This window comes from Felis catus, chromosome C2 (genome assembly GCF_018350175.1).
Source record: "Felis catus isolate Fca126 chromosome C2, F.catus_Fca126_mat1.0, whole genome shotgun sequence".
Classification (NCBI taxonomy): Eukaryota; Metazoa; Chordata; class Mammalia; order Carnivora; family Felidae; genus Felis; species Felis catus.
The window spans coordinates 111,782,098-111,803,411 of NC_058376.1; the positions used below are offsets into that span (position 1 = coordinate 111,782,098).

A 21,314-nucleotide genomic window follows, 5' to 3' on the forward strand; every position below is an offset into this window, starting at 1 on the left:
TTTTGTAGCTACGAGTGCACCATCAACTGTCTGTAGGATTAAAAATTGGATTTACTAGTAATTGGGTCAAAACAGGGTTACTTATGGACACAGCTGGTTACCGACAAGGGTAATTAGCCCTTTGCCCCTCATTTTACAGGTCCCCGTCTCTAATTACACCTAAATTCAGTCAGCAGGAATTTAGGAATACATAGTCACAAAGGTACAAACCACTGTGCCCTTCATTGATGCCTTTCAAAGGAAAGAAAAAGGCCTCATGGTAATCTATAACTTCTGGCTTATTGATCTTTAGGACTATGACATTAACAATAATATAACACTGTAAGATATCTTTGTTGTTGTGAATGCCTACTTTGATATCCCACTCTGAAGATAATATCCTTGAGTCTTTGGTGAAAACTTTAGCAAAGTAAGCAGCCCAACTGAGCCAAGAAGCAATTAACTGCAATAGTCAACTCATAAGCTAACCCATATAACACATCAGGGTGAGTTATGAGTTAACGTTTGGGTTGACTATATCAGTTAATTCACCCCATGTTATTAAAGAAAGCATTTTTATTACAATAGGAGGTTTTGTTTTGTTTTGTTTGCAAAAGACAAGATGGATGTATGAAAGTTTTACTTCTCTACAGATGCAGAAATGATAGTGACGCCTCTCTCACGGGTTCAAAGAGTGAATTATACTGACACATTAGTATTCAAAGCCAATTCAATTAAACCAAGTAAGTAGAAAGTACCCAGGGATCTTCACATTTCTAGTCTTGACCTTGCATGTCAGAATAAGGATACAATATCATGCTACCTTTTAAAAAGCCCATTTTCAAACTTGACACCTGAACTACGAAGCAATGACATTTTTGAATGTCAAGATACACTAAAGTGGATCTCTCAGTACTATGGTGCCCACAAAAGCTTAACTTTTAACACTTCTAGCTGAGACAGTTACAAATTTTAAAATAATCAGGATCCAAAAAAATGAACTAAGTTATTTTACATTAGAATTTTACAAACTAAAAAAAAAAAAAACAAACAAAACAAAAAAAGCCTCCAAATAATACTACTTAAAAGTTTCCACTCATTTATAAAACTCAACATTCAACAAAGTTTATGCCTCAGATAGGGTACTATAGCAACAGCAGCAGAACCTTACTTCTATATTTTCCACAAAATGCATTGATTCTGGCTTTAAAATAATATGCTTATACAATAAAAAGGAGACCCATATCAAAATGTTAATATAAAAAGTCTATCCAAGTTTTACTGCCAGGAAATCTGTTCTTTTACAAAGGTAACAGCAACTTTACAAACAAGGAAAAACAAATCATCTTCATTCAGCTATTGCCATGGCCTTGTATAGACCATGCATATGCTAACACACATATTTATCTACATTTACTATTCCTATAGACATCGACATTGCTATGACTAAGTTAAAAGTATGCAGACACCTTCTGTTTTAGAAAAACATCATTACATCAAAGGACTGATAAAGTTATTCATAACAAAGAAAGTTTGGCCAGAGTTGGTGCCATTGCTTCTCAATAAAGTCCCCCACCCCAAAACCATCCATAAGAAGACACCATAGAACTAAACTATTAACAAAGCAATCCATTATTCCAAACTCAGTGGACTATGCGTCCATATCCCCTTGATTCAATCATTGTGTATCCTTAAAATAATATAATATTTACTCACTTTCAATGAATCAAAGCAGGCGATTACTCGTCCATTTTCAACTTGGCAGCTTTTCGAAGGATGTGCAAATTTACATTCCGTGTCTGGCCGTGAGCAAGTCCCCCTTTGGAACTCTCTACATACTTCCAGTGTTAGCCATTTTGTGTCCCGAATTGGTGTGACACTAACAGCCATGTTTAGATTTTACAGGTAGTTAAATTTTGCAGTGAAACCAACAGACCCAGCCCCCCACAAAAAAATAAAAATAAAAATAAACCCAGCAACAACCAAAAAAAAAAAAAAAAACCACCAAAAAAAAAAAAAAACCTCAAAAAGCTGAACTGATAAGACTGTAAAAGGCTGATGAAAATGTCCCCTCCAAAATACTTTTTTCCCCACTCCCTGCTTTAAAAGTACATGGAAAACTGTGTTGTCAATATCAAGGAAAAGATCTCCCACTAGAAATTCACAGCATGAAACTGTTAATTCAAGAGGTTTTGGTTTACAGAGAAATACTAGAATCGTAAGTAGATGAACGTTTAAAAGTAGGGCCTCGGATCAGCCTTGTGCTCTCAGTAACCCCTTCCCAGTGCCAATTTGGAGCCCAAAATGCAAGCATGAAAACGTGGCAGACCCTTTGACACCGAATTTCCAAGCTGCTTTCAGCAAAGTTGTCTGAAAGGGAATCTCCTCACAGCTGAATTTGCAATGGAGTTTGGTGGTGCAATCGGTATTGATTAGTTTGGCATAGACAGATGCAGCAGTTTAGAGCAAATCGAGAAACTGATTTTTTTTTCCTCCTTGATTTCCTGGCAGAAGAGATCTGACTTTTTCAGCAAACTTTTCTTTTAAAACTAAAGCAGCCTAGGGCAATGCCAGATACTTAGAGCTTTTGTCTTGATTATAAGTAGAAATGGGGGTGTCTGGGCTAGAAGTGGAGGGTGGATGTGCTGTCGTCACAGTCTAGCTGGCAGCAAGCAAGGCAAAAGCAGAGACTGCTCTAGAAGCGGGTCCAAGCAGCAGAGACGTCAGGAAAGGCACTTCTTAGTACCAACCTGTAGAAAAAAGAGATAGGTTAAGATTTACTAAGTAGCACTTCACTGATGTCCTACAGTATCACAACCTTGCCATGTGCTACCAGACTAAGTAATATTCAAGTCAGCTTCTCTCTCTCTCTGTCTCTCTCTGTCTCTCTCTGTCTCTCTTTCTCTCTCTGTCTCTCTTTCTCTCTCTCTCTCTCTCTCTCTCTCTCTCACACACACACACACACACACACACACACACACAATACTTACAGTGAGGCATATTGCAGCCAGCCATCGTAGATTTATTAAAAAAAGGGGCCGTTTCCCCTTGTGAAGCAATGCATGATAGAGAGATAACCAATCACAGATAGTGTTGCAGCAATATTCTGGGCAGAAAGCCAATAGTGTGGGTTGTCTTATGAAAGGTCGCGCCTGTCAGACGTTCATTACTATGCTATAAGCACAGAAAATGTCCATCAGATGTGACTTATTCCACTGCAAGAGGACGAGCATGTGGGTTTTGAATTTACCCAACATGCAGTTAGTGGACTAAACCATGTTAGTTTCCAAACAGCTTCCAAGACAAGTCCAAGCACTTGAAGATCATCGCCGGGGAATAAAAAGCAAGGTTTAAAAATTGCAGCTGACTTCCAAGCTGCTTTTCCCTCCGGCTCTGCGCAGGGACGGGCACTGAACAGCCTGCTCCTGCTGTCCTGACACGTGAATAAAAAAGGAAAGGGGTGTTTACAAATGGTACATTCTCCTGACCTATCCAATTCACTTCCTTCTAAAGCCCAAGTCCTGCCCCTCCACTGAAAGCAGCACTCATACTGTAAAACTATTCCATTCAGCCGGCAGACACTTTGTCAATATATCACAGGCGGGCGAGATAGGAACAAAAGCATCCTTTATTTGAACATTTTTTAAGCAGAAGCTGAGGTCATGTGGGGGAAAAAAGGAGTGTAGTGTTGTCAGTGTGTCTGGCAAATGCGAAGTCAACCTCAGGGGGGAGAGTGATTCCATCGCAGAAACATTAAATATTAAGTGAGCAATTTGATTTGGGCAGCGTGATGTACTTCAGAGGTACGGAGGAAGCCAGAGGTTGGGGGCTGGGGGATCCCCTGTTGCCTAATGATCTATGAACTGGGAAGTACAAGACTGCTCGTTATAGCAGGGTATTTTTGCTTTTAACAACTTACTTTCTTTTTCAGTCAGGATGGAAAAACTTTCAGAAAATGCTTAGTAGTTATAGAAACAAAAGTACACGTTTCTTTTCCTTTTGAGTGTTACCAACAAAGGAAACAAAGCTTTAATAACTCCAAAAGTTTCACACTCCAAAGAGGCAATGGCACAATATGATAGTGTTTGATCACACTTGCTTCTTCAAAGGCCAAATACGGTCAATTGGAAACTGGAATATAGAATATGAATGTAGAAACGTAGAACATATATATAGACAGATAGATATCTAGCAGAATTTTTAAAAATTTATTTTAGGATTAATACAGCCACTCTTAATACTAATTAAAAAAAAAAAAAAAACCAACAGATACCAAGTAGGTGAAATACTGTAGTAAGACTACAACTTTTGAGAAAAGTTCTAAAGAACCAACTCATACCAATGCTCAAGAAGTACTTTTGTTTTCAAAAAATTTTCTGGTTCTAATTTCTGGTTGTAGAAAAACAAAGTTGAGTCAGTTGTAAACTCAAAGATTCACCCACCCTTCTGGATCTTTGCTCCACATTCAGAATTTCTCAACTATTTTGTACCTTCAGCATGTACCCATCTGTGGTCAACAACCCCTGTTGTCTTTCTTGCTAAAATTTTCAAGCACTTCACTTGCAATCATACACCTCCTTTGGAAGCCAGCTAAGAGATCGCTTCCTCCAAGAAACTTCCAAAATGTCGCTTTATGCATCCCTGCCCACTCATCATTAACATGTCTTTTCTGAATTACTTTGGCATCCCTATACAGTGTGTTGTTTGCTTATATGTATGACCCACGAAACTATATGTTTCCCCCAACAGAAATAAACCCACTCACCTCATAACCCCAATGCCCAGCACAGGGATGGAAAATGTATGGAGCTCCATAACTTGGGTAATTAAAGGACTGATTACTATATCTGTACTGGAATCACCTCTAGGGCACAAAAATATGCAAACACATGCACGAACAACCATATGAACCACACATGAACACAAACACACACCTGAAAACACACACACACACACCCATCAGTGTCTCTATCAATTACTATATCCCAGGGTCACTCAGACCCTCCTGCTGTCTAGGAATCCTCCCCCAGCCCTGGACAGCTCCCTCTGACATTCCACAGGACAGCTTTTTGAAAACTTCAACACTTTCAAGCCCCTTCTCTTCCATATTCTGCTAACAGCAGACAATGATCTTGCGTGAAACAAGTATTTCATAGTCAAAACAGGAGCCCTTAGGCATGAACTCCCTGTCACCTTCCTGCCACCCATTTTTACACTATCTTTCTGCATCTTTCTTTTGGTCTCCCAGTTGTCCCTCCCCTTGCACACGGTCAGGCTTCCACCTTCACTCGTTCCTTCTCAAAACATCTTTCTCTTCACATTCCTTCTTCTACCTTCGAATGACCTGCCTTACCTCAACTCTTTCTCTCGGTCCTCAACATGCTGAAGTAGCTCCAAAATAGAAGAGGTGGCAGGGAAGGAGAAAGGGACCCCGCCTAGCTATGCATCCTCCCCTCCCTAATACTCTTAATCAGCTGTTCCCAGACCAAGGGCTAAAGAGCCATCTACACATGCCGTTCTGCTGCTTCTTCCGTTTTGAATCTGTATCACTGTGACCTCCACACTCATTACTTTACTGTTAAGCAATGGCCGACAAAACTCCAACTGAAGCCAAATCCAAAGACTATGCTAGTCTTTATCTTTACTTGACCTCCACCAGCTCCCTGTTAAAGGTTTCCTCTCGTCTTGAACTGACACATTCTGTCCTTTTGGTTTCTCTCCCTGCTGCCCCTCTAGTATCTTCCCACATAGAAAGGAGCTGCCAGGAGCTGGGGAAGGTTCTTGGCACATGCCATGCTGTTGTGGGCTCCTGGGACTTGTTACGTGCTAGCCCTTTGTTTGGTTTGACACGTACGTCCTCACCCCTTCAACCTGGTAAATCTCTTCTCCTTGTTTAAGCTGCTATTCAAATATCACCTTCTCTCTAAGGCTGGGCCAACTATGCCAAACATTGTTCCATCCCAGGATATTCTCAGTACTTTTTATCTCCTGGTGCTTTTACCCCCAAAGTTATAAATTCCCTGACAACAGGATCTATTGCCATTTTTTTTTATCCCAGTTCCTGGAATATAACAGTTGTGTTTAAAATATTTGATAAATGAATATTTTATTCAAATTGACAGAATAGACATGTATATAAAGGACATGTCCCTAACAGCAAGGAAATATTTCGTCATAATCTATGGGGACCAAACAACATGAGAAAGCATAATGGTACCCTCAGAAATACCTTTGCTGGTTGGTGGTTATGTCTACAGACAACCACAGAATCAATTTCTAAAGTTGATTATTTTTCCTTTTTGATATGTTACAGGCTTAATCTCACTCAAGCATAAAATATCCTTTAATTAAAATGTTTGCAAATGGGTATTCTGGATATTTTTATTTTCTGTAGCAGAGATACTCTAGTCACTTCAAAAAGGGTTATCAACAGAATTACAGATATATACGTATTGGTAAACTGAAAATACTACTTACTTGTAAAATATATAGGCAAATGTGATAAAGTGTTTATAGTTATCTAGGCACAGACCCTGAGCAATCAAAATGGACACCAACCTTTATGCATTATTAGTGTAGCTGCACCTGCCAATGTGGGTTCCAGTCCTTGATACAGACCACCAGGGGGTAATGACCTGAGATTATACCTAAATTGCTGATATCAGATTATGGTCTTGTACTCTTTCTCTTTATTCAAACAGAAGGCTTTCAGGGAAGACTGGAAATCTTCATAATTGAAGGTTTTGGTAAATTAAGAGGGTATAGGATTTGGATCAATACTAAATTTCCAAAACACTGTTTCAACTAATAATGGATTTTTATTCTATAGAGAGAGACAATGTTTAAAAGTATGTGGGTAATGTCCAGATTGTGAGAATTATTACAAACATGTTTGCTCTAAAAATGTGTTGTTTGTAAATAATTACTGAAGAAAATATTTCCCCGGTAAAGATATTTACTAACAGATAAATTGCTTCTCAGGTAAATTTCTGACCTATATTTCGACATATTATAATAAACTTCCCTGAACAAAAAAAAAAAAAAAAAAAGATTGGAGAATAGTTTTACTATAAAAATCAAACTTTTTTAAAACCTACATAATAAGCCCTCTTTTACCAAATGACCAAATTCCTAACGCTAAAGAGCTCCTCATTATGCAACACGTCCTACAAATAAGTATATTCTGCCATAAGAACCAAGAACAGTGCACTCTCCTTGAGTGATTATCAGAAATCACGTATACTTTCTACTTTAAGTTATGAAGGGGGAAATAGAATAGAAAGGAAAAGAAGAAAATATAAAGATAGAGGAAAGGAAGCTAAGAAAAGGACCAAGGATAAAGTAAAAAAGGGTGGGAAATTAGTAATAATGAATCTCACAGCAACTGATGCATATTAGCATGAAAACTGACAACGGATGGCTTCATATAAACATCTATTTAAGGGTTGCATACATACTGCAATAGAGGATAAGCAGACACTTACAAGGCAGGAGTACGAAATTCTGTTTGGGAGAACTGGATGGCCTCTATGAGCATGGTTAAATTTCTTAGTCATATACGTGTAACAATCATTTCAGTTCTTCTGAACCAAATATAGGCACTTTGGTCCTACTGCATCCCAGAGTAGTTAGCTGGGAATTTGGGGGACTTTTTTCATAAGCTTTTGATTTTGAAACAGCTTACATATTGAGGAAGTTAAAAGAGTAATTACTTGAGGGTTTGTTTGTTTGTTTGTTTGTTTGTTTTTTTAATTTACTAAGACAGCTTTAATCTAACTGGAAAAGATAGCCAACTTCATCATCTAATGTTCGAAGGTGACAAGAAGTGGCCCCTTGCCCCAAACCATAACTCCCCACCCCCCCCACCCCAGGATCACTGATGTCAACAAGTCCATAATTAGCAATGCATTACTTCAGGGAATTAACTCCTGATACAATTTTCCCCAGGGCTTGCCCCAAATATTAACAGAGATTTCAGTATACAAACCAACTAATCATTTCAGGAAGCTGTACAGCCATTTCTCTACTCATTAAGGTACTAAATAGAGTAACAAGGCCATTAAGTTATTACATGGGGAAAACTATGGTCTGAATGGGTTAATGCAGTCTTCAGCAGTATTCAACTCCATATAACAAAAAGCTGAGATCAGTGTTTCTCAGCAAGGGGTAAGCACAGTACTGGTAGCACCCATGGCAATTTTAAGTGATGCAGAAACAACATAATTTTAATAGATGCATCAGAATGCAAAAACTAGTTCATGAGCCTGTGATTACATGCATCTCATAACTTAGAAAGAAGCTAACATTTAATATAGTAATTTACGAGACTATTATAAAAAAAGCTTAAGTAAATATATTGACAACATCATGAAAGAGATACGCGAATAACTGAAGTTTTAGAAACACTGCCGAGAAAAAAGGTAACTTTCAACCACACATCCTCTGGAATGGCATGCCTACTGTCAAGATGGTCTGCCGGTCTGACATTGCACGGACTTAGGGTCACAAAGAAAGGGAAGTTTACTAACTCAAATAAGTCATCTACTGTCTGTCAAAGCATTCCTTTAAAATTCTAGTGGGCTCGGGGTACCTGGGTGGCTCAGGCAGCTGAGCGTGGAACTTCTGACTTCACTCAGGTCATGATCCCAGGGTCATGGGATCAAGCCCAGTGTCAAGCTCTATGCTGGGCGTAGTGCCTGCCTAAGATTCTTCCCCTGTCTTCCCTCTGCCCCCTCCCTGCTAGTGCACAGGTGCACCTTCCCTCCCTCTCTCTCTCTCTCTCTCTCTCTCTCTCTCTCTCTCTCTCTCTCTTCCCCTCTCAAAAATAAATAAACAAATAAAATTCCGATAGGCTCAATTCCCTAATCATCAAGTGGTCCCTTACCAGAAGGATAATGAAGGAGTGCTGGTTAGGAAACACACTATTGCCAAAGATCAGAATTTCAAAAGCAACTCGCTAAACTGCCTCAAATTAGGAAATGATTATTGTCCCTTCTGCATTTTATATATAAGACCACCAAATAAAACAGGAAGCCTCTGTGCAATTAAAAAGCAAACTTTGACTCGATTCCCATTTCAGGCAACATTTTTAAAAAAATGAAAAGGCTTAAGATCATCAGAAGATAAATATTACAACAGTGGGCTGTACTTTGTGTACATGGTCACTAGCTTTGTACCTAATTAGATCCTCATCCAGTCCTTACTAAAAAGTTATCTTCCTGGAAGCTTTTGCAGCCACTATCAATTTAAGTCACTATCAAAACTTCCCTGCTTCTCAACACAAGCCCAGACTTGCCAGATCTTTGCCTTGCTTTATTTTTCTTCACAGCACTTGTCAGTATTTGGTGTAGTATTACGTGCCTATCTTTCTATTTGCTTATCTTCTACCTTTGCATTAAAAGCTAAGCTCCACGAGAGCAGGCAGTTGTCAAGCCAGTCCTCCCCTAAATAGCCGGCACCAAAACAGTGCCTGGCTCAGAAGCCAGCAACCTACCGGGACACTAGTTTACAACTATGATCTACAAAGTTACAATGCCCATTTGATACATTGGCAATGTCACCTTTATAACTGAATGAAACCAGCTTCAAACTCCACTCGCTGGAAAGAAAACATCAGGCAGTGAAGTTAACACAAAACTGTATTCATATACCTCCTCAATTATGAACTTGATGGAAGATTTTCTCACCCACAGAATGATCTGAAACAGTTACATGTGGCTTTGCAAATTTAAAACACCTAAATAATTTATCTGTGAATTTCTGACAGAATCAGTTTTTAGTTCTGGCAAAAGAAGAGAAAATCTGCATTTTGATCCTGATGATACTCAAACAGGCAGTCTTTTAACATTTCCCTCTATTCTACAAGGAAGTATAATGACATAACACTACAAATGCCTCTCTACGGTTCTTCAGGAAAAAACACTAAGCCTATTTAGTGTTTTGCTTACTCTACATATCACACAAAGAAATCATCTTGTTAGCCTTAGGTAGTTATTTCTGATCTGTCCCTATCATTTAATATCTCAAAATAATAAACAGGAAATCAGAACACAAACTACAAGAAAATTAATAAGGCTGGTATGTGCTCAGGAGCTAAACAGTAGAAAAAACAAATCTTACCATCCTGGCAACTTTCAGGAAGAATGGTACATTGACTCAACTGGAATCTATCAATGTGAAATTAACCTGACAAAACTGGGAATGCCAAAAACTGATATTGTTATTCCCCCTGCAATGCCGTAATTACAAACTTTAATTCTAAAGTTTATTCAGATGAGTTATATTTATCTGACATAGTAACTGCGGGCCAAAATCTTAGTTTTAAATTTTTAACATCTTTTGAGTAACATCACCTAGCTTCTTAAAAGACTGGTGGTACCTCTGCCTAAGACATTGTTAAATGTGACCTTCACTGCATGAGAAATGGTAGCCAATTCATCTATAGGGTCCCCTAACAGTGTTACTGCACAACTCAAAACTAACTATGAAGGTGATTAAGGAGAAAGCTGAGGAAATACCTCCCATGGCGCCCTGCACATCAGTGACAATTGCTGCGTGTGCACCTCCTCGTCCTACTGTCCCAACCTTCCTTGCAGGGCAAAACTCATTCTTACAACTGGTGGCCATTAAGGTCTTCTCTATAATTAACTTGCCCCTGTTTTCCATTTGAGCAAGCTCAATTATTTGAGCTAAATTATAAAATCAACATGAGAAGAAACAATAAATCGCATACACACACACGCGCACACACACACAGTGTGTTGGTTAGGATAGACACTATTGCCCAAGATTAGGATTCCAAAAGCAATTCGCTACACTACACCCTAATCAGGAAAAAAAAAGATTGCATACACACACACACACACACACACACAGAGGGAGAGAGGGGGAGAGAGAGAGAATATATATACATAGAGAGAGAGAGAGAGAGAGAGTATATATATATGTATATATATGTATGTATATATATACATATATATGTATATATATGTATATATATACATACATATATATATGGAGAGACAAAGAGAGAACCAAAAATGAACTACACCTATTAGAACCCTTAATCATAGTTGTCACACTTTCCAGAATTTTTAAAATTTTAATGTGGCAATAGCTCTCAATACTACCAAGTATATCTGAGTACAAAAGCTTCACCTTAGCAGATAAATCTTGAATTTCCAGGTAAGTCTGATTTAAAACCTAACATAGTGGCCTCAATCCGGGAAATTTCACTGACTTATTTCTACTGAAGACTACCCAAAATACGTTGCTTAATTATTAATCATTCTGAGAAAATTAAATAAAATGTATGTTTATAGAGACATCTAAAATATTCTTTTTTTTTAATTTTTTTTTCAACGTTTATTTATTTTTGGGACAGAGAGAAACAGAGCATGAACGGGGGAGGGGCAGAGAGAGAGGGAGACACAGAATCGGAAACAGGCTCCAGGCTCTGAGCCATCAGCCCAGAGCCTGACGCGGGGCTCAAACTCACGGACCGCGAGATCGTGACCTGGCTGAAGTCGGACGCTTAACCGACTGCGCCACCCAGGCGCCCTAAAATAATTATTCTTCAGACTATAATGAATGAAACCAATTATAAATATAGTCTGGTATTACATGAGTGTATCCAATTAAATGAATTACTGGACTTCTCATGACACAATACATAAATATCTCCTTTCTATTTCATCAGCAAAACTCCCTATCATTTTATGAATGTACCTCTTATTGCAAAGTTTGCAAATACTCAAGCCATAAAGGTTCAATATTATCATCCTATGGATATTTCTATTGATTTCTATTGACCTTAAAAATTGCCTTGTATACAAATAATCTCAAGTTTACTCTTAATAATATACCAATGTTAAATGTATTTTTTCTGAGTAACAATAGAATATTAGAATCTGTTTAACTTGAGCTTTTTAAAAAAAATCACAAATTCACACACACTAACATACAGATAAGAATTGTATTTGCCTTAATTAATAGGGAGTCAAGATCCAGTTGTTTTTCCCTGATTTAAAGGAGGAAGACATGTGACAAAACAGGTCTATGCACTGACAACTCATATTTTCACTGCAATGTAGCTTAAGTATCATTTGAGAAAGGTTCCATATAACTTACAACTTTGACTAGGTCTGAGATAAGCATAACCACAAATTATGCTCATATTACTGTGATGGCTATGTAATAATCCAGAGCTTCATACTGTATTTTGTAGAAGCCTAGAATTCCAAAGGCAGCTCCATAGTTCTTTAAAAGAGACGGGTAACAGGCAGGCATATTTTGTTCATGCCTATCTCAACATTTTGCATAAGGCTTCATTTACAAATTTTTTTATTTGAATGTAGGTGACACACAACATTACATGAGTTTCAAATGTACAACATAGTGATTCGACAAGTTTATACATTATACTATGTTCACCAAAGCATAGCTACCATCTGTCACCATACAATGCTATCATATCACTGACTGTATTCCCTATACTTTTACTCCCATGAATTACTCATTCCTTGACTGGCGGCCTGTATCTCCCACTCCCATTTAACCATTTGGCCCATCTTCCTACTCCCTCCTCTTGGGCAACCATCAGTTTGTTCTCTGTATTTATAGGTCTGATACTACTTTTTGTTTGTTTATTCATTTGTTTTCTTAGATTCCATATCTAAGTGAGTGAAATCATATGGTATTTGACTTTCTCAGTCTGACTTACTTCACATAGGATAGTAACATCCCTCTAAGGTCCATCCATGTTGCTGCAAATGGCAAAGCCTCATCCTTTTTATGGCCTTGTAATATTCCAGTGTGTGTGTGTGTGTGTGTGTGTGTGTGTGTGTGTGTGTACGCACCCATGTGCGCAAACATATATATGTGTATAAATACACCAACTTTTGTAAAAAAGAGAAACACACTGAGAACCTAGAAATCTGAAAACATAAGGTTAGCTGGATAAGAAGGTAATTTGTTTCCATGATATCTGCTTTTACATCTATATATACATTGCTTACCTCTGTGTCACTCAATGTCCTTGAATTTGTAACATATTTAAGAACTTAAATCTCATTACATATGCATCAAATGATAACGCAGACCTAGAATCTCTTGAGTCACTCACTCACAGGAACTTTTGCAGACATACATGAAAATGTCATGTCCTCGTGGAATTGACATTCAGAAAGAGATGTCCAATAAAGTAAAAACATATCATGTGCTGTGATTAGGACTATGAAAATCAAGGATTGTCATTTTAGAACTGTAAAGACTGAGGAGCAAATTAAAATTTGAACCAGATACTGTTTAAATTTTGAGCCTCTTTTCTCCCTCCATACCTAGACTTCCATACCTCTAGTGACTACAATAATCTAAATTATTTCAAAGTCATATAACAATTTGCACTCATAACCATGATTCTGTTTTTTTTGACATACTGAGACGTATGGTATAAATTATAAGGCTATTCTCCATATAGAGATAGATGTTACTAAATAATGGAAGAGATAGTAAAATACAAATTAAAATGGTGTACAAAAATCTCTAGCAAGTAATTTACATGAATTATATACATCAAGTCTGTCTTCCCTCCCTCCCTTCCTTCCTTCCATTGATTTTAGACATTGCTAAACGAACGCATTTTCAATTGTAATAAATTTAAACCATACAGAAGGGTTTTATTGAAAGTCCAACTGAATTCCCCCCCACCTTGCTCCGTTGCCAAATCAGATCCCCTATTATCCCAAAGGTAACCACTATTATTGGTATGGTATACCTAGTCCTTCATGCATTCACATACAGACATACACATCTACACACACACACACACACACACACACACACACACACACTCATACAGTTTATCATTTTTACAGAAGTAACACATACTAAGCATATTGTTCTGAGGCTTGCTTTCCATGATATATGATAATGACTTTTCTTTGTCAACACACACGTCGATGTAAATACTTTTTAACAACTATGTACTGCTCCACTCTATGTCCATTCTTTAATAGCAGCCACCTAAGTTAATGCTCATTTTTCACAAGCAATGCTGCAATGTATGTATAAAGCTATTCTTAGGTTTTGAGTGGCTTTAATAACATGCTTAGAACATAATGTATATGCATATATTAACTCTGAAAAACAAATTCCGTCCAAGAAAACGTTTCCCAGTATGTACTTATACCAACAACGAACACTGCTTTTCTATATTGCTTACTCCCTAAATCTAGTCCTTAAAAAGATACAATCCCTAAATCTAGATTGTAAATTTCTATAGTGGGAATAGGGCAAAGGTATGACTGGTCTTTTCTCCTACAAATAGAACTTAAAGCCTTGTCTTTTTATTTTGCAAAATATTTCCAACTGTTAGCCCTTCGATGGCAGCTAATCAATGAGACATTTGTAAAATCAGTTTTTCAACTCCCATTATTTCAAAATAAACCATTTCATTGCTAAAACAATTATAATGTTTATATTTTGCAATTATTTACTAAAGAACAAGGACTGGGAGTCTGAATGAATGTTTGGGTTGACAGGAGTATCGAAACGGACAATATATAGTTTACCACTCTTTTCTTATTAATAGAAACAAACGTGTAGTTAGAAGAGTCTGCAAGGCATGTTATATTTGGACAATCACTGACAGCACAATGTCATGTGATTAAGGGAATGTTTTTTGTTTTTTTTACACATTATTTCTACAAATGTCAGAAATATCCTGCTCCCCCCTCTCCTTTTTTAGACACGAACTGACTAAAGGAAATGGTTTCTGACAACTTCTATAAATAAGGCAAGGCATTATCAAACTAGCTAAGGCACAATAGAACTCTGGTGAACTCATGTAGGCCTAAACACAGTTTCCCGTGTGGTCATTTCCCCAGAGGTTGGCACGCCTCATGTAGTAATTTCTGACCCTGGATCAGACTGTTCTCCTGAAGTGCCATGACCATGCAATTAAAACGAACAAGGTAAGTATATACTCCTGCATGATTTTGCCAATGGACAAAGGTCCTGTTAGATAATCACACATTCTCCCCTCACTTTGCCTTCCTCAAACTCTTCCCCAGTTGTTAAATAACAGCTTCCACGATAAAGAAGATGTAAGATGGCTCGCTGGCAAAATGTAGGCATTTCCAGTGCTTTTATTCTTTTGACAACGTGATTTTACCACGTTGTCAGAGTATACATACTTGTCACGCTTCTCATATGAGATCAAAGATTTTATTGTTAGGATTTTGTACTTTCGCAAAGAGCATACGTACTGAACACACTATCAACAAGCTAATGTGGCAGTCGAGGTTTGGTTCCTTCGCTCAACAGAAAAAGGACACCCGTTTCTTAGGTACTTTAATTGCCCATAAGGTCCTGTACATCCCCAAAAAAGCTGTAACACAGGAGGAAATCTGAAGAGCCGACTACACCCTTCTAATAGGACCGTGATTAAAGTTGCATGTGTTTCTGTCAGCAGCCTATGCACTTAAAAAGCAATGACCACCTTTCCATGGGAAAGCACAACACACTGACAGCTGCTAATAAACTCAGAACTGCCAACATTTGTTACCAGCAACACCTTCTTTTCCTGGGATTCTGATGCTCCAGAAAGATTCACTATCTGAATCGGTCACCTGGGGGTAACTGCTATAAATATATATTCCTAGGACCTACCCTGGACGTACTAAGGAGAGAGACCAGGAATCTACCTTTTACTTTACTTTATTTATTAACTTAATTAATTAATGTATTTATTTTTGAGAGAGCGAGTGAGCAGAGGGGCAGAGGGAGAGAGAAAGAGAATCTCAAGCAGTCTTGTGCTGTCAGCGTACAGCCCAATATGGGGCTCCATCTCATGACAGTGAGATCATGAACTGAGCTGAAATCATGAGTCAGACACTAAAGTGACTGAACACCCAAGAACTCCAGTAATCTACATTCTAACTGAACTCCTTCAGGTTATTCTTAATGTCATTAAATTTTGGCAATTATAATCAACTGAAGCTAAAATATTACTTCCACCAAAGACTGTTTACTACCTTTGTACTAAATAATTTCCTTAAAGCTCAGAGTATCTGCCTGGAAAAAGATAGATTGAGATTTGATAACATGCTTTTTGAATATATTCTGTCAACTACTTCAGAAAGCTGACCTACCTGCAAAATGTTATACAAAAAAAAAAAAAAATCCTGTTGTATTCATTTTTTAAAATACTATTTTAAATCAGGCACCATACATGTTCCTCAACATCATTCTAAGATACTATTCACCATATCCTACCACTCATCATGTCTCAAAGCACTTAACGTTTTTTAATCCTGTTTCAATAGTTCACTCCGAGTACGCAAAGCTACTTGGCTTATAAAAAATTCTCCCCAGTATATCTGAAGGAATACATTGGATACATTTAAAGAGGAATCATGTAGCAATCCTAAAACTTTGTATGGTTCCATCATTTAGATGTCAAACCATTACATATAAACACACACATGCTAAATTCTTTAAAGACAGTAATATTTAGATTCCTTATTTTTTATTTATAATAAGAATAATTTAGAATAGCAAAATTATTTTGCAAAAAGATTTTTAAAAATTAAGCACCTATTCTATCACTGCAGTATAAGATCAACTGTTAACAGTATACAGATAAATGTGAAATGAGGATTAATATATGAATAGGGGTGTGTGTGTGTGTGTGTGTGTGTGTGTGTGTGTGTGTGTGTGTATCCAAAGAGTATGGAAATTTTTTTATCTGGGAATCAGTCAAATCATTTTCTTTGTATGTAACGAAACACTAGCTCTTAATTTAAATTGAGGGAAAAACGTGGTACTAAAGTTAATAGGAGGAAAAAGAAATTCTTTAATCTTCTTGCAATAAGAACCACTTTACTTTGGATAAAACTACGAGCTGTGCTCCTTTGGTAAGTAATAACCCTTGAAGAGATGAACTTTTGAGAAGTTGGCTTATGCTACATTTCTTTTTGATTTACATATAAAATCTGCAAGGTATTCATCTGATTCTTTAAGCAAGTTTCTACTGGAAGAGCCATGTAGAAAAAGTTACTACCCCCACCCCAGAATTCGTAACATTCTATTACTGTACAAGAGAGCAAATATTTTATATATTGGTATACAATTTATTTGTGTCTGGCTTTTGCCATTTGATCAACACAACTCTAAGAAATGGTGATATTACCTTGCCCATTTGTGAACAAATAGATTGAAGCTTGTATGGTTAAGTGACTGACTCACCAAAGTCCCCTAAGCCAATTAAATGGAAGAATCGGGACCCCAAATCACGTCTTTTGATTCCAGATTTAAAACTGTATTCACAACACATGCTAGCAATTTAAAATCAAGCTTTGTGGAAATGATAATGACTGTGAATATAACAGGAACAGAGAGAGACCGGGACTGGAGAGGGATATGGCAGAGCAGTCACGACTGCATCACCTGTGGTTTGTGCTAGTATTTAGGTGGAGAAAGCCTTGCATACAGATTTTTTTTTTTTCCAACGTTTATTTATTTTTGGGACAGAGAGAGACAGAGCATGAACGGGGGAGGGGCAGAGAGAGAGGGAGACACAGAATCGGAAACAGGTTCCAGGCTCCGAGCCATCAGCCCAGAGCCCGACGCGGGGCTCGAACTCCCGGACCGCGAGATCGTGACCTGGCTGAAGTCGGACGCTTAACCGACTGCGCCACCCAGGCGCCCCTGCATACAGATTTTGAAGGAGATAACATGGTCCCTTACAGAGTGGAGACATGGATGCCATTGTCCTTGCATGTGCATGGGGTATGCACCAAACACTAATAATGCACACTTAGGGACGTGAAAATTATACACCACGTCTATCAGCTTCTTCTTAAGTCTGTTAATCAATTTTAATCTAGTAATTAATACATTACAGGGTTGTAAGTGCTCAGTAACTGATTTGAAGTTAATTGTTAAGGAAGAGGTCTTTGAGCATGATTTTATTCTTATTTGTCTGCCCTCTGAGCAAGAAGAGCCTACATTTTCTTCAGAGCTTTCATTAGAAGAACTTAAAACGTATTAGCAGAAACCTTCCATATAAGTAAAATGAAATGCTGCTCTAAGTATAAAACTGAGTATGTGCTAAGCAAGTATGCATATAGTCAGGCTGATCTATATCAACTACTAAAACAGTGTTTGAAAACCAGTGAAGGGGATAGAGTAACTGTCTAAAACACTTCTAAGCCATGTAGAGTCAGATAGATTTTTTTGAAATCATAGAAAAGTACACTAGAGAAAAAGCGCTGAGGGTTTGAAACGGCATTAATGATATGTTTCTTTCACATGTAACAAACCTGTTCTGTATTATATTAGTTACCTTACAGCACAGAGAAATGGTAATTATTAAGTTGCTTTCTAATCTGAAAGCACCAAGTCAAAGCAATTAAGAAGTTGCTTATTTATTTTTTTAAACATGTATTCATTTATTTATTTTTAGTTCTCTTTTTTTTCTTCTCTACTATCCTGGAAACAGAAATGTTTTCCCTAAAGAAATCCAAATACATCTGACACGTATAATAATCTTATTAAATGAATAAATATATTCATCAAAAATAAACAATACCTAGATAAAATTTTATCTAGGTATTGATTATATGAATAGTTTATCGACGACCTTTTATATGTAACCTAGACACAGAGGTAATACGTGGACCCAGCTATGAAGAATTTACTGCTTAATGGGGAACATGAAACAAACACACAAATAACTATACATTAAAAAAAAAAAAAAAGAAAGTGAGAAGTACACAGAAGAGATAACAATAAAGCCTGGTGAGTTAAAGGAGAGAGAGGTCGGGGTGGTTTGGTTATAAGAGAAGACATCTGTGATGGAAAGACAGGAGGAGGAGTCTCATTGGGTTAGAGACAAAAAGGAAGGGCAATCCAGACTGCAGGAACAGACAGAGCAAAGACAGGGCCATGGGAAGGCTGGGGGACTGGGGGAACACTGGGGGAAGTGGTCTATATGCAGCGCCCATGTGCAACGGGCCTGGCAGGAGATAAAGCTGCATTTGGGGACTGGAACCAAATCAGTGAGGGCCTTGAAGGCCAGGCTGCAGAATTTGGCCTTCGCTTCTTAGTTAATTGGAATTCATCCATTCCAAGACTTCACCCAAGGACAGAGTCGGAATATTCAGCTAACTACTCTAAGGGCTAAGAATAAGGCTGCACACCGGGATACGAAGAGATCTTACTAAATAAACTCGGGATTCTTCTACTTCCTAAAGCTTCTGCTTCGGTTGCCAGCAAGCTGAGAGATAAATTTAGTGCTCAATTTCATCTCAAGCACTTGGTTCATCTCTTTTCCTTCTAATTGATTTGTTATGTCTCTTTTTTACAGTCCTATTTTATGTGCACTTTACTGTTGTAAGCCGACTCACATCCTTTTTTGATGGAGCATGCGTCACACATAAATAAAATTAAAGTAACGTTTGTCCTGCTACCAGGTAAGGTTGTAGATGCACTTTTAAGGTTAAAAGTTTCAGAAGAGAAAAGAGAAGTTAAAACTCACCATCAAGCATAGCTCATGCTTCTAAAAATATTTCAATGAAAGATGGCCACCTTGGATTAGGATACCCAATGTCTGCAGTTGACAACTGTTCTAAAATCTACAACTGTTGGGTTCAATAACCTATTTTTTTTTTTTTTTTGCCTGGCTGTCCAGTTTGACCTTCCCTGTGAATCAGTGTTCGCACCAGATGCCTAAATGACCTTCTGAAACTTACAAGGCTTCCAAGGCTACAGATATTTTCAGCTGTATCAGCCCTGGCTGTCACAGCATTCTGCATGATATTAAGTGGCAAAACTGGAGCCTCCTGTACGAGCCTGACCTTTTAAACTCACAATATTGTGCTGCCACTCAAAATTGAGTTTTCTCTTTCTGCATTACTTTGTGATACCATTTCCCTTGCGTAATTGTAAAATAGCATTCTAAGCATAAAACGGTACTTTTCTTTACATGAAAACACTTCACTTCTACACAGGAAACCTAACACGGATAGAGGCTTTAAAATAAATATTTATTGACATCTATAAATAACTTTTTTTAATTTCTAAAAAGATTATTTAAATTTTGTGGCAATAAGAACTATAATGTCATTATTTCTGCAATGGCCAATTTGAAATTTGAGAGATGTCTAAATTTTATAATTACACTTTCATAATTACATCTGCTTGTGTTAACCATTATGTATTCAATGCCTAGCACAGTGCCTAGAATATAAAGGAACCCAAATTAATATTTAAGTGAATGTTGCAGAATCTTTCACATTTAATTATTCTTCATTTATCATAGAACTATTGGGCTGAAATACAGGTGCTTAATTTTCTTGCCAAAAAAATTAGTACATCAGCATGGGATATTTCTCTTTAAAAATATGTCTGCGGGGCGCCTGGGTGGCTCAGTCGGTTGAGCGTCCGACTTCAGCTCAGGTCACGATCTCGCGGTCCGTGAGTTCGAGCCCCGCGTCGGGCTCTGGGTTGATGGCTCAGAGCCTGGAGCCTGCTTCTGATTCTGTGTCTCCCTCTCTCTCTGACCCTCCCCCATTCATGCTCTCTGTCTCAAAAATAAAATAAAATAAAAAAATAAATTAATTAAAAAAAATATGTCTGAGAATGCTTGGTACACAAAGGGAAAATATTTTTTGAATACATGAATGTCAGGTCACTTATAAACAGAAAACTGTTGCTGTGGGACTAGGTTAAAGTTTAACAGCAGTGGATGAAAAGAGCAGTGGAAATCAATTCATTAAGACACAGATTAAGGTTCTTAATAATAGTATCTATCAACTATTTAATCTCAAGCCTTCAAAACTACTGGAGTGATAATGTATTCAAAATGATACATGCATATTAGACTATCTTTTATTTCCATTTCCTGCTATGTTTTCACAAGTCTTCCCTGTAGCCAGGGCAGAGAACCACAAAATGATATTAAATAAATATTTCAGAGCCAAATTCATAAACATTGGTTGGTGAATGTATCCCTTAGCCTCATACATTTATTCTATTCCATTTTTAGCTATAACGTCTGTGCTACTTTGTAATCCTTTATGGAATATACATGTACATATGGATTAACACACATAGATGCACACAAGACACACACATGCACACACTCTAATTACCCTGATAGGGATTTGAGGGAACGTGAGAAGATTTAATCCGAAGATTAATCAGTCTTCAAATGACTGTCAATTTTCAATAACATTTGTGATTATTTTAAGGTTGGCAACAGATTTCTGTATTTTAGTGATGAGAGAAATGAAGTGAATTCCCTAATGCTTTCAATAATGCAGCTGAATAAA

The 21,314-nt window shown here is 37.5% G+C and overlaps 1 protein-coding gene across 16 annotated transcripts in view; it reads right to left on the reverse strand.

The window, feature by feature from the left end:
- MBNL1 (muscleblind like splicing regulator 1) overlaps nt 1-21,314 on the reverse strand; it is a 207,503-nt gene that overhangs the window by 149,208 nt on the left and 36,981 nt on the right. For 9 of the 16 annotated variants that reach the window (XM_019810547.3, XM_019810554.3, XM_019810551.3 and 6 more), the window contains exon 2: nt 1,696-2,729. The exons of 5 other annotated variants lie outside the window; for them this stretch is intronic. In XM_019810547.3, coding sequence (XP_019666106.1) covers nt 1,696-1,869 — 174 coding nt within the window. In that variant the 5' untranslated portion in view covers nt 1,870-2,729. Of the gene's footprint in view, nt 1-1,695; nt 2,730-2,969; nt 3,385-21,314 lie in introns of those variants that run through there. 2 more of the 16 variants (XM_006936320.5, XM_045037418.1) reach the window with 2 other exon arrangements.